The sequence below is a fragment of the Rhinolophus ferrumequinum genome, chromosome 4, assembly GCF_004115265.2.
Source record: "Rhinolophus ferrumequinum isolate MPI-CBG mRhiFer1 chromosome 4, mRhiFer1_v1.p, whole genome shotgun sequence".
NCBI lineage: Eukaryota > Metazoa > Chordata > Mammalia > Chiroptera > Rhinolophidae > Rhinolophus > Rhinolophus ferrumequinum.
In genome coordinates, this window is record NC_046287.1 from 58,135,444 (window position 1) to 58,149,925 (window position 14,482).

The 14,482-nt window shown below is 39.9% G+C and overlaps 1 protein-coding gene across 4 annotated transcripts in view; it reads left to right on the forward strand.

Moving 5' to 3' along the window:
- The window catches only part of SLC20A2 (solute carrier family 20 member 2), a 90,429-nt gene that overhangs the window by 46,129 nt on the left and 29,818 nt on the right, over positions 1 to 14,482 (forward strand). For all 4 annotated transcript variants that reach the window (XM_033104648.1, XM_033104647.1, XM_033104649.1 and 1 more), the window contains 2 exons: positions 8,800 to 9,352; positions 13,857 to 13,997. In XM_033104648.1, the coding sequence (XP_032960539.1) occupies positions 9,064 to 9,352; positions 13,857 to 13,997 (430 nt within the window). In that variant the 5' untranslated portion in view covers positions 8,800 to 9,063. The remainder of the gene's footprint in view (positions 1 to 8,799; positions 9,353 to 13,856; positions 13,998 to 14,482) is intronic.

Sequence of the window (14,482 nt, forward strand, 5' to 3'; positions counted from 1 at the left end):
TACAGTTACATTTTAAAAATTGGACTAGAGGACTCCTAAGTCCCTTCAAACTCTAATGTTTTATGATTCTCTAATTCTGTGAGCTAAAGTAGAAGTGAAAAGAAAATTATAGGTTGTTTCTTGTAAGCATTAACCTCAAATACTGTTTCAGTGAAAAAGGCCTGCAAAGTACTTGACTCCATCAGGACATTTTCGTATTCTTTGGGTAAACTTCAATCCTGATGGCCAACAACACTCAAGACAAGCATAAGGAAGATGAAGGAAGAATCCTAGAGGAAGAGCAAGTGTGACGGAAGATGGACCTTTAGAATCCTGCAAATGGGAGTGTACTAGAAGGCTCTATATCAGAAGAAAAGGGATATTCTTAAAAGTGAAAAACAAAGATAAGATAAATAAAGAGAATAGAAGGTGTATTTTGTGTCTTAAATTGTAGGCAGTGAGCTTGAAGAAAGAATTGTCTGACTATGTTAGGCTGAAAACAGACTCACGTGAAATTCATTTTGTTTTATTAGCAAAAACTAAGCATACTTTGGTGGTAGATTCCTAACTTTTTTTAAAAATGTACTTTCCTTTATAGTGTTTTGAAAGGTTTTTCTAATGATAAATGTGGCCATTGCTCATGGTAGAAAATTTTGGATAATATTTTAACAGTAAAGAATACCTAGAGAGAGCTGCTCAGTCTTGGGCATATTTCTTTAGTCTTATTGGCAGTGCATTCGTAAACATAGTTAAAATGACTATGATATATGACACATACCATTTTGTGTACTGATTTTTCATTTAACATTACTTTGTTTCAATGTCAGGAAAAACTCTGAAGTTACATCATTTTATTGACTACATAATATTTCATCTTCGCCAGGATTTCCTTAGCCTTTTTTCGGTCTGGGAACAGTTAGACAGTTTCCTGATCAAAACAAATGACACTGTAATAAACATCTTTGTACATCAGTATTTGTTCACCTTGCAAATTATTTGCTTATTTTCTTGAACTTCTGAGATTAATGTAACAAAGAAACCCATACCCTACCTGAGTACTCCTGTTCAAGAATAGTTCTGAGGTAGCCATGCCTCTGACCCAGCCTGGCAAGTTTATGAAAATAAATGCTGTCACTTAGAACTGTTTAAGTCGTTTCTAACTATTTCTGGGAGAAAACATTACAGAACTGATTTCAGACTTGGTATTGGAATTACAGACCAAGGTGACATTATTGCTTGCTTGTACTCTAATTTACTTGACCTCCTTGAAGCTTTTGGTATATGAAGTGTCCACAGTCCAGATTTAAAGTACCTTCAATCTGCAGGGGTGATTTTTAGCTGAAATGTTTACTATGTTTGCCCTAAACTTGAATGCTAATAAGTGAGTTTCCACCTTTTGGATCCTGTAGAAGTGATGTTGAAGACTTGTCTCCACAGGAAGGCCCGGCTTTCCTTTCCTCTGTAGAAGTACTAACTGCCTGCTTTCAAAAGAGGTCAGTGGTCTATCCCAGTAGCAAACCTTTTCTCTCTCATCTCTGACCTCAGAAGAGTTGTGTCCGAGTCCCTTTCTGTGGAACTTTCTACTTGTCGTGCTAAGTCAGCTACCTCCTCTAATTGATTTGTATTTGCTCTTTGCTTCTTGAGCCATTGTTTTAAACAAGGTGTGACAGCCTATCCCTAAGCTTTTGCCCTATTGATTGAACTGGTTGGTTTTACTGTGTCTGAGTAGGATGTTCTTTCTTTCACTGAGTAAGGGAGCTCCTCTTTGTCTTTTAAAAAAACTATTTAACTTATATAACTTATCCTTGGGGACTTAGGGGCATGGGGGACAAAGCTGGCAATACAGGAAAGGAAAAATATCAAAAGTGATCATTACATTTTCTGAGCAGTATTGTTTTCTTTTTTTCCCTTTAGCTTTACGAGGTATGGTTGACAAAATTGTAAAATATTTAAAGTGTACACCATGATGACTTGATATACATGTACATTGCAAAAGGATTCCTCCCATCTAGTTAATTAACAAATCTATCACTCACATATTTATATATACCACTGTTATTTTCTAATCAGTTTTACTGAGGTATGATTTATATACAATAAAGTTCTCCAATTGCAGGTGTACAGTTTCGTCACACATGCACAGTAGTGTAACCACCACCATAAGCAAGTATAGAACAAAAAGTTTCCTGTGTAGACATGTTTTCAATTCTCTTGGGTAAATGTACTTTGGAATGGGAGTGCTGGCTTGTGTGGTAGGCATATGCTTTATAAGAAACTGCCAAACTGTTTTCCGAAATGGTTTTACCATTTCATGTGATTTTTTGTTGTTGTTTTGTTTTAGCACCTTTTAGAGTTTCTTGTCTCTACCTTTTCACCTCCCTCCACCCCTCAAAAAAGTTCCTGTAACTTATATGTCAGTCTTTAACCAAAGACAAGGCCAGAGTTTGTACGTTGAGAAAGAAGAATAGGACTGGAGGGAGTTGGGCTGGATATATCTATCCACAGACTAGAGGAGTTGGGAGCATAAGAATGGGGGCATAAGATCCTTCTAGAAGGATTTTGGGACCTGTGACTACAATGATAGCAATAACTTCCAGTTGCTTGATGCTAACCACAAATTAGAAAACACGTTGCATACATCAGATTTGGTTCTAACAATAATTCTGTAAAGTATATGTGTTATCACTATCCCCATTTTACAGATGATGAAATGGGATTCAGAAAGTGTACATGACATACTCACAGTCACACTACTAGTTAGTAGCAGAGCCAGGATTAGGCCTCAGGGTATGTGATCATTGCCCTAGCGCTTTATCTGCTAGTAATGGTAACGGTCACCATGTAGTGATTCCCAGCACTGAGCTAGCACCTTTACACAACCACCATGTTATGTACCAGTATTCTGCTTCAGATGAGTCATTTAAGTGACTTGCCCAGTGTGGTGTAGCCAGTAGCTGGCTGGACTGGAATGAACCCAGGGCCTCTGACTACAGGTCCCGTGCTCTTTCACCTTGTCCACGCAGAAGAAAGAAATGCTCGTGGTTTTTGTTTTGTTTTGTTTTGTTTTAACAGCAGAGAGTAAAGGAGAAAGCCAAAGGACATTTGTTGCTGGGCGTGAGCCACAGTGTGTTAGCAAACTGTCCTTGCCACTTCTTTTCCAGTTTACTTTGGGTTTTAGATCAGCTTATTCACTGTGGAAGTCTAACATCTTTATTATCAGGCTTTCTGTTCAGGCTGTTTGTCCCCAGTGAGTAAACCTGCTTCTTAAACCTGCTTCTTCCTGCTTCTCTTATCTGTGTTCTTCTGTTTCTGTGTCCTCTGTGTTGCGGGCAGTGTCTAATGTTTGGCTTGATTGTCTCGTCTTTCCTTCTGACATCATTTTCTTCCCCTTTCTCTCTCCCCCTCTCTCCTGGTCTCCGCTTGTCATCCTCTCTGCCCCTCCCTTCCTTGTTTGCTTTCTTCCTTCTCCCTCAGTCAAAATATCATCTGCCTTTCTCCAGGCTCCTGTGTTCCCATAGACTGCTTTGCATATTTGTAAATATTTCATTTAAAATAGTTCAGGCAAGTGTCAGAACTGTCTAGTAATGTTTCGATTTTTTATCATTAGTGTGAAAATATGAAACTCAATATTTCTAACATTAACATTCTATACTTTTTAAATTATTTTTTAAAATTTAAGAGTGTAAAGCAGATGTTTTCATGAACTATTCAAGAATGATGTTAATAGAAAGTACTTATGATAAGATCTACAGCTTGAATGTTGAAAGAAAACAACAAATAGTAAAATTCCAAAAATGAGTCTTCCTTTTAATTTAAGTATTATCAGATAAAGCTAGTAATTTTTATGTCTGTAGTCAGGGTCACCCACATGTAGCAAAGAGTCATTAGACTTTAAACTGTACCATCGAAGAGATATCTGTGTCTTCATTATTTCTATCTGGGTGTCAGATTTCAAGATTCAACCCCGGCTTCCAAGAAAGTAGGTGTTACAGTTTTAGACGGTGGATGCGAGGCACCTTGGGCTTCGGGGGAGGTATTGGAAAATTACTTCTGAGCATCAGGTCCTCTGCATGGGGGACCTGGCTGTTTCCCTTCACCTGTTGGAGGAGATGTTGGCCTGGGTGCAATCCATGAAATCTCAGGGAACAGATCCTCATAGGTCGGAAGCAAACGCATGGAAAGTGGAAAGGAGGTTGGCATGGGCCAGTCCTTTAAAACTGCAAGTCCCTTGGGGACTTCAGCCACAATCCACTACAGACCTGGTTGTTGGGACTAGTGCCGATTGAGGTGATTAGACTCTAAGGCTGAGAGAGGAGAGCAACGCTGATGGGAGAACTGGGACAGACATCTCCTTGGCGTGTTTGCTCGGAGAAATCATTTTGGATGTTACCTTTGGCAGCATTCCAGAGCAGAGATTCTCCTACCCAAACTTCTTTTGGCACAAATACCTATTAAGTGCTTCACTTCAGCAACATTCCTGCTTTTAAACAGTGTGCATATCTGTCTAGAAATATTCTGAGAATGTTTGTTTTCACTTTAGCATTCAGATTTCTAGTGTGGATAAGAGGATAGAGTTGAAGCAGATGCTCGCAGAGAGGAAATTAGAGGAAAGGAAGCTATGAGCACTTAAAGAGTCCTGCCAGGGCACTCCTTGAGCCGGTGATAGAAGTAGAACTGGTTCAGAGATCAAGGAGTGGAAGTGATGGCAGGCAAACTGAAAGTTGAGAACCTTGTTCAGAAGGCATTAGGGTACTGAGAAAAGAAAGGGAGGATCTTGTTAACATTACAACTTTGGGAGACAGAGCTTACGAAACCCTGCGGTACCTTTTGCACTAATTAAAAACATTCTGAGGTCTCTGTTCCTCAGGTGCAAGAGGTGGGTAGCATTTGAAAATTGAAGAGTAACTTGTGACCTTCAGTCCTGTGAATCCCAGCCACATAGGGGCTTTCATATGAGGGGAAGGAGAGAGCGCAGAAAGCTTGTTCTAACCTTTCCTGTTGTGACCTCCTGCAGAAAAGCCCTGTAGGAGAGTTAGAAAGAACCAAGGCAGTAGCTGGAAATTCTAAACAGCCTTGTACCCCTATTGAGAATCATTGCCAAGGAGGAGGAGCACAATTCTGTGCGATGCTTCCACACTTCACACCTCTGTCTCCCAGCTACATGATTTCTGTGAACCTAAACGTGTGCATTCTTTTTATTCACTGCCTTCGAGGTCCTTTGTAGGCTTCCCCACCCCATATTAAGTAAATATTTACCTGTGTTTTTTCTTATTCTCTTTTGATTTCAATTTTTACATCTGAATCTTTCATTTATTTTTGGTATGAGGTAAAGATCTAACGTTTTTCTTCTTTTCAGATAATTAGCAGTAAGCAGGTTCTCCAAACATTATTTATTGAACTGGTCATCCTTTTCCCACTGATTGGATCGCCCACCTTCAAAATCCTACTTTCAAACAACCAGCACTCTCAGATGTCACACCTGGTCAGACCTCAACCTCTGTGAATGCGGGCTTTTTATGTTCTTGGCAAATTACCATCTGGCCTCCTGCACGGGGGTCCTCTGGCCAGCCAATGCCAGCATTGTCACCTTTTTATATGCAGCAGATTTGTAGTTATTTAAGTGTTTTGTTTTATTTTGCTTGTGTTTGATAACAATTAATTGAAAGTGGAGGAAATCAAGGTGTTGGTACTTGCCTTGCAAAACAGGTCTTATAAATATATAATGCAAGATCGAAATCATTTAGGTCTCAAAAATGTGACAAGCCTTTCTCCTCAGACAGATGCTTATTGGACTTGAGCTGGTTACTGAGAGTATGAAGTGAAAGAGAAAAGCCAAATTAAAGAACACAGACACAACTGTGGGAATAAGTTATCTAAAATTATCAAAGTAGGAGAGGGAATCCCTAGTCTGAAATGGTGCCTCAAGAATCATAAAGCCTGTTAAAACCCTCCCCAAGCAAAACTGGGCTGAGGACACACCTGCTTTGGTGCCTCAAGCAGCCACACTGCTCTTCTGTGCCCCTGTGATTTACCTCTATGTTCAGTGTATCTGAAGTGAACTTGTGGTCAAAACCCATCCTAATACCTGAAAACTAATGCAAAAGAGAAGTAAGAACCCACTCAGTTATTTTTCAGTCCAGTTCTGCAAGTCAATAACCATCTATTCCCTGTCAACACCCATGTACAAACCTTCAGCAAGTTCTATTGACTTTATTCACTGAAATAATTTCTCATGCCTTCATCACCACCACCAAACTGGTCCAGGAGACCTCCTCTCGGGCCTGAACCATGCAGTAGTCTCTCCACATTCACTCTTGCCTTCTGTCCGGTCCATTTTCCACACTGCAGCCAGAATGATCTTTCAAAAATGAAAGTCTGATCATGGCAGCCCCCTCTCACCCCCGATTAAAACCCTTCAGTGGCACCCCATTGTTCATATGGTGGCCACAGTCTTTAATAGGGCCACCCCAACTTTCATCGTGATTTCCTCACACTGGCCTGCTTCCGGTCTCCTCTCCTCATTCTGCTCCTTCCCACGTGGGGAATGCCTGGAACGCCTCCTCTAGTCCCAGAGTTAATCCCCCCAGTTCCCACTGTCCTTAGGTTTCAGGTGAGCCTTTCCTGCCCCACTCTGTGCTCTCATGACGCTCTCATGTGATGCGTGCCTCCTTCCTTTGTAGCACGTTTCATAGTTTACAGTCGTACATTATTGTTTGATTAGCATCTGTTTCCTTCACTGGACTGTAATCCCCGTATGTGCCAGGACTACATCCATTATTATTAAGGCTCACTGTCATTATATTCCTCGTGACTGTCACAAAGGAAGTTCTCAATAAATATTTGTTGATGTTCTTGTTTGCCCTGTTGGCAACCTAACCTGACAAACAAGATTTCCTCAAGAATTCTTTGTATTTTAAGGTAGATACCATTGGTCCAAAATAGTTTGTATTTTATATTTTCATGTATAGATTTAATGTGCCCGTCATAGTAATAAAATACTCTTTCCGTGGAATATTGTCTTTTGCCGTTAGAGTGGTCTTTTCTTTTGTCTCACTTAGATCTGAATCTCCAGAATTGCATAGGCTACAAACCTCGGGAAATGGTCAGATCTGCCAGTATACATTTTCTATTTCGTTGCACACCTGTCAGTGCTCACATAGATGATACATAGATATGTTTATTTTGTCGATTATATATTATTTTAATTTGAAAAGCACATAACCATAGTATACACTTTTTGGAGAAAAGGGAAAAATCCTCTGACACTACCACTCAAACTCAACCACTATTATACTTTTCATATATTACCTTTTAGTCTTTATATCCATTTTTAACATTGCCATAATCACAATGTACATAAAATTTTGTGTCCTACTTTTATTCCCCAATGTAACCTTAATATTGATTGATCATTATGTTGTATATGAGCCTAATTTATTCAATGACCATTTATTAAGAACCACACTGCTAGGCACCTTTCTATGTACTTTATACCATTCAAAGAAAATATACAGATTTGGAACTGTATAATAATAGAACACTGTAGTTCCGAAGGTTTCTGTGACATTTTTACTTCACAGATATATTAATTTTGTGACATTTCCTCTCCATCCCAAAATGAGGAATATGCAAGACTTTTCTCCATTTGTTTAATAGCTTCTTCATTTATTCAACCAATTTATTAAAGTTTACCACATGCCAGGTGCTGTTCTATGTACTGGAGATACAGCAGTGAATCTAACAAAGTGCCAACATCTTAGAGAGAAAACAGACAAGAATGAATGAATGAATGAATGAATGAATGAAGTGATATGTAGAAAAGAAAAATGGTGAGAAGGATGGATAATGGCATGGGGGAGGGGCTCCCCTTTAACAAGGTCAGGAAGGCTCTCTGATGGTGACATTTGAGCAGTGACCTAGATAGAGAGAGGAATGACCTGTGCAGCTGTCAGGGAGATTTTTCCTGGCAGAGGATCAGCACGTACAAAGGCCCTGAGGTGAGTGCTTGATGTGTACAAGGAGAGGCAAGGAACCAATGAGTGAAGAGATGAACAGGGGCTGAGGTCACTGAGCTGGGGCAGAGCCCTGAGGAGATCTTGGAGGGTCTTACAGACCATGGTGAGGCCTCTGGCTTTTCCTCTGAGTAAGATGGGAAGTAGTGGAATAGTGACATGATCTGACTCGTGCTTTAATAGGGTGGCTTCATTCTCTAGTTTTCTCTTCTTTTGCAAGGCCCATCAGCTCCCACCTTTGTCACCCTCTGGATGAGTCACTTTGAACCAGAACCTGTAAACTGCCTTTCAGACACACATGATGTAACCATAATGTGAAGTGCTTATTCCTTATGTGTAAATGTGCAGGTAGATAATTAGCCACACCCTGTGGTGTCACAGAATCAGATTTGGTAATCACTGTTCCAAGAAATTTGGCATATTCCACATATTTGAAAAACTCTATAATTCGGATTGAATTTCTCATTTCTTTATCTTTTGTTCATTTGAGGCAATTTTTTCTTTCTGAAAATAATGACCGAATATATTTTTCAAACTGCATAAAAATGTATCCTATTAAGGCTTACTATCAGTTTCGTAATTATAAAGCATGTTTCAACCTCTGGCATTCTAGAAACCAGCTTTTTTTGGGGGCTGGGGGTGGGAGTAGCTAACCTAATTATAATCTTCCTTGAGTTGCTTTATAGTCAGATCTGTCACATGCCAAAGTTAGATCCCTTTAGTAGGCTTAAAACATTTATTTCTGAAAGAACAAACTGTTACAGGTTGCTTAGGGTAATTGATTTCTTTTGTTTTCTTTCTGTTACAGGAGGAGACATCACAGCTTTCCCAGATTGGGAGGAAAAATATGGAATGTGTTTTACCGCTGACTGAACACAACCAAATGAACTGTACTGACAGTAGTTTGAAAACCAGCAGTTAGCAGTTTGTTCAGACTCTAACATTGTCCAGCACTTTCCAGAGCAAACTCACTGTTTACAAGAACTCTCGGCCTTACGACGTTTATAACCTCAAGCTTTGTTTATTTGAAATATTTCTGCAAAAGAAAAGTACCCAGAGCCCACTTTCCAAAATGGCCATGACTGAGTATTTGTGGATGGTCATTTTGGGTTTTATCATAGCTTTTATCTTGGCATTTTCTGTTGGTGCAAATGATGTTGCCAATTCATTTGGTACTGCTGTGGGCTCTGGCGTGGTAACCTTGAAGCAGGCGTGCATTTTGGCTTCGATATTTGAAACCACAGGCTCAGTGTTATTGGGAGCCAAAGTAGGAGAGACCATTCGAAAAGGTATCATTGATGTGAACCTATACAACGAGACTGTGGAAACACTGATGGCGGGAGAAGTTAGTGCAATGGTCGGTAAGTAGCATTATTTTTTCTACTGATGGAAAACGTGTCCATGGACCTTCTTCCCTATAGTGCTTTTGTCATATTCATAAATGTACTTTTTGCTTTAACTTTGCAAAAACTGATTTGATGTTTCATATTTACTATATCTTATTTTTGTTTTCTGCATTTCAATTTGAGTGTGTTTTTTTAGTGTTCAAATGTCAAGCAAACACTACTTTTCTCAAATTTTTTAGTAAACTTGGTTGTTAAGATAGATTTGGCTAAGTGAGTACTTTTCCTAAAGTGCAGAAAAAGATACTTGTAGAATAGCTCTTTGTCGTTTTAAAGTTGTTTGAAAGTTATTAGTGAAATAACATGTCTAAGTGAATGTGTTTGAAAGGTTGACTTATGAGATTTCCTTTAAGGTTTATTTCTATTTTTTCATAGATTCTTCATCAATTAGGATGCAGTATTTTGAAAACTTGGATGACAAAAAAAACACAATACTTAACTTTATTCTCAATTTAAGTTTTAAAGCAGTTACCCAATGAACCTTAATTGTTTCTGTTTCCAGAAATTGTGCTCTTCTACATTATTTGTAACCCTCTCGTTGACTTCTGTTTTGATTTTTCTGATTCTACCTCTGGGAGCTACATTGCGTATGTTTGTTTTGTTTTCTGGCCAAAAGATCATTTGTATGTCACCTGTTTATAGTACGACATTTACTAGGAGTTTCGAGTTGTCTAGATGAAAGAGAAGTGTTGAAGGTAGTGAAGTATGTTGATGAGCAGGTTGCTTGGATAGTGATTTCTCCATTGGCCAAAGTGACCATAGATTGGAAGGACTGTGGGGGCACTTTCCTTACTGCTTACTGCCCTGCTGCACCTGAGGACCAGGCAGGCAGGAAGGCCTTAGTGCTGCTGACAGGACTCTTGCTCTGCTTGCCTCTAGGTAGAGGTGACGTCACAGCAGACAGCTGGTCTGTATGAGTAATTTGGTTAGGGACAGGAGGGTTAGAGAGAATTCTCCCACCTTCTGCTTTCAACAGGACATATCCTTTTGTAGGGAAGAGTCCTGCAGTAGGAGGTAAGAGGCTGGTGTACCAAGAACACAGCTACCTTCCACAGGTCCCTAGTTACTTATTGTCACTGGCATTTCTTAAGCACCCAGAATGCGGAAATTATTTGCCACATTTGAGATGGCCCATCATCTTTTTATTACAGCAAATTAGTTTGAGAAGTTGTTGAGGAATTTGATCCAAAGGAGACCAATGTACTAAGGTGTTAAATACTACTACTGTGTTTCCTCGAAAGTAAGACCGGGTCTTACATTCATTTTTGCTGCAAAAGATATATTAGGGCTTATGTTCAGGGGATGTCATCCTGAAAAATCATGCTAGGGCTTATTTTCCGGTTAGGCCTTATTTTGGAGGAAACACAGTAAGCATAATAGGCTGGTAATGTATGAAAAGGAGTTCCAATCTCTAAACTTAACATTTTGTGTTTTAAAGATGTAAGGTTCACGATTGCTTTAAATGCAACAGTTATTGTAATGCTTGAATTTTACTTATCTTCACTGAACATATATTTTTCATAAGAATCAGATATAATTGAAATTTCCCTTAGAAAAATAAGTTACTTGTAAAATTCACCCTTGTATAGCCATGATAGATGTCTAAAACATAATCATATCATGCTGAAATTATTATTTTTCCAGTCAAGATGATGAGGGCAAGATATGTTGAAAGTAGAGGAAAAAATAAAGAAAAACCACAATTAAATCGGTGCTTATGAAAGAGATTTGTTGGTGAGGCTACACTGAGGCCCTCAGCTGGACAGAAAGCCTTGTGAGCAGCTACACGTCACTGCTGACTTTTTGTGTGAACAGTATAACTTGTCCAGTTTTTCAGTTCTCCCACCGCTGGCCTTTGACTCTTTCCTAAAAGAATGAAGAATACTCACCTCAACTAGAATTTAGGTTAACTGAAGCAATCTGGGGTTTTGTTGTTCGCTTTGGTTGTCGTTGTTGGCTCTCGTTCTCCTTCTCTGTGTGTGTGTGTGTGTGTGTGTGTGTGTGTGTGTGTAGGTGAACCTCAAGGCCCAATTTGCTGGAAATTTGTACGGGTTACCTAGATTTTCAAAACTGTGTTCCTTGCAAATGTGAGCTACATAAACTGACGATGGTGGTATAATTATTATTGGCCAAAACCAAAGCTGATTCTGTTCAGATGCCTGAATTCTCCCAATCTTCCTCTTCTAAATTCTACATCCATGTTTTCTCTCCCTCTCTCCCCCTGTCCTTTTATTCTGTTCTATTTTTTTTTCTCTCTTTTTTCTTTAGAAACTTCTTCCCAAGCCCATGGGTCTCTGTGCTTTCTGATAGAGTTGTGGTAGCACTAAGTTGGTTGGGTAAAAGAAGTTAAGTTGCCAGCTAAACTTCCTGAACAAGTTATCTTTTGGGACTCTAGCTCAGCCTGAAAGCAATAATCAGTCCACTTAGTATAAAACCACGAATGGTTCCAAAACTCTGAGAATTCAAAACTCACTGTCTTCTCATGGAAATACCCACAACAGCATGAATGAGCCGCCTCTTTGAACTTTGAATGACACTAAGAAGTGCACCGTCCCCTTAAAGCTCCCTCTCTACCCACCAGACTCCCGAGCCTTCTCCCCTCCCCCCACTCACTCACACCTGCCTGTCTGCCTCCTAGAACCATGAACCTTAGCTCTGCCAGTCTTCCGTTTTCCCGGGAACCAATTGCCTCAGAGATGCCCATCTTTCCCCCACTTTCCCTAGGTTTTGCCTTATACCTTTTTCTTGTGCTTAATCCCTTTCCTCTTTGTAGGTGATCATTATCTTAGGTTAAAATATCTCTTTTTTCCCCTCCGCTGTTTTTCTTAACATTCATGTCATCCCATTTGCTTTCAGAAATCCCTAAGGTTCAGGCAGCCTCTCACCCACTCTAACATTGCTAGGTCCCCTGCAAACACCTGCCCACTTCTCCCCCTGCTTTCAGCTGCTTCTTCACTTCTCCCGTTTCCTTCTTCCCTCTCTCAGGCAGCCCCCATACTCCCTACCTTTCTTTACAAACCCTCCTACTCCAGGACGTATGTTATAAAGTCAGCCAGAGAAAGAATAGCCGCTTTCAGGAAAGAAAATCTCATGGTCTGAATTCATGTGGGTGAGTTTATACCATTCTCTTAACATTACTAGAGTATTTTAAATTTTGAAAGAATATAAATCATAAAATTTGTTTTTTAGTTATGGTTCTATGCCATGAAACATGCTTCAAACTCTGGCTTTATTTTCACAGCAACTACATAGCCCCTGAGGAACCCAGGGCTTAGATGTGAAAGCTTAAGGAATTGTCCACCGGGAAGCCTGGGTGCTGCCATGGAGCCTGTCACTGGTTTGGCAGCACATGGTGGCCCCTTGTTCTTCCAGCACATGCTTCAGAGATAGACATGGGGTCACAGCCCACTGCGGCTCGAAGGTCAGCATGCCCAGCGCTCACGGAGCAGCTGTCAGCGCTGCTTCACTAACTGGGACCTGTACAACCTTTCATGATCCTCGTAACTCAGACAGTTTTGAAGAAAATGCCAAGGGTCTGTTTTAAAGTTCTGCTGCTGCCAAGCAACCAGATTTCCAGAATTAACATTTGGGATTAATAACGGGCCCTGCTTATCAGCCAAACCCTTTGTTCCCTTACAGCTCTATATATGAACTTTTCAACAACTGTGTCTGAAAGTGATCTCTCCCAGCTGATGCTTTTAATACTCACGGCAAAATTTGATCTGCTTATGAAAATATCTGACGTGAACTATAGCCTAGAAAAACATTAAGCCTGGAAAATAGTGGTGAAATTGAGGTAAAAGGATATAAAGCCACAACTAAGGGATCCTCTTAGCTCCTAAAAATGAGAAGGCTTGAGGGAGCACACAAAGAAAAGGTTCAGTATTCCAGGCAGGGGCTGAGGGCAGATGCCCATCTTTAGGTTAAATATCATAGATCCTTCTCATGTGAGACGCAGACATCAAAAAGCAGCGTGGTGCTATACACTCCCTTGTATAGACTAATACAACACAGCCGATGTCTAGCCATCGTCATTCTGTGACCACAAGGCATAACTACAATGAAGCCTTTTCCAATGCGCAGCCTGTGATGTTAGTCTGCCTTCATTCGCGTCTGTAATCTCTTGCTTGTTCTTGGCCACACTTTGCATCAGAACGAGTGCCTCATCAGCTCCCTTCCCTAAATGGGACAAAGACGGTTGATAACTGGCATCAGGAAACTTTTCTTTAAATATTTCCTTTAAATGAATCATCATTATCTCTTCACTCTTGAAAACTGTTCCTTTGAAGTTAATCGAGTGACTTTTTGTCAGGACATTAGCACTTTGCAAAGAAACAACTCACAGAAAACTAACTCCAGCGAGTGTTGTTATGGAGAACAATAATTCCGGTTTCTTCCCTTTGTGGCCATTTTGAGGCGCTGCACTCTGTGTCTAACCTTTTTCTAATCTCTCCATTTATAGGTTCAGCTGTTTGGCAGCTGATCGCATCCTTCCTGAGGCTTCCAATCTCAGGAACTCATTGCATTGTTGGTTCTACTATAGGATTCTCACTGGTTGCAATTGGTACAAAAGGTGTGCAGTGGATGGAGCTGGTCAAGATTGGTAATTGCCGTTTTCTTTTACCTATAAAAAGTTTGCACTCGGTAGAATAAGTTTTATTAAAAGTTACTATTATAATATATCCTTTTCTTCAAGTGTGAAGCTTTAGAAGACCTATATGGGTAATGCATTTTCCCTTAAAATTTTTGGTAACAGCGATTGTGAACTGTTATGTGTTAGAGAATGTTTTTTTGTTTTTGTTTTTGTTTTTTTGTGTTTTTTTAACCTCTAAGCACTCACTCTTTTCAAATGTTACATTGTCATCCAGTTTTGAAAAGCAATATTTAGATGTTGTTTCTAGGCAGTGAAGAAATTTATCTGATTGAAATCAGTTTGTAGTCAGAGAAAAACTAGTGAGAAAAATATCATTAATGTCCAGGAGTCAGAGTTCATGGTCATGGAGAAGGCTTGAAGTGAGCCTGATGTTATTTACCTCACTGCATTCAAGAGATCACCCAGTCTGCCCCTCACAGAGGAGATACCCTAGG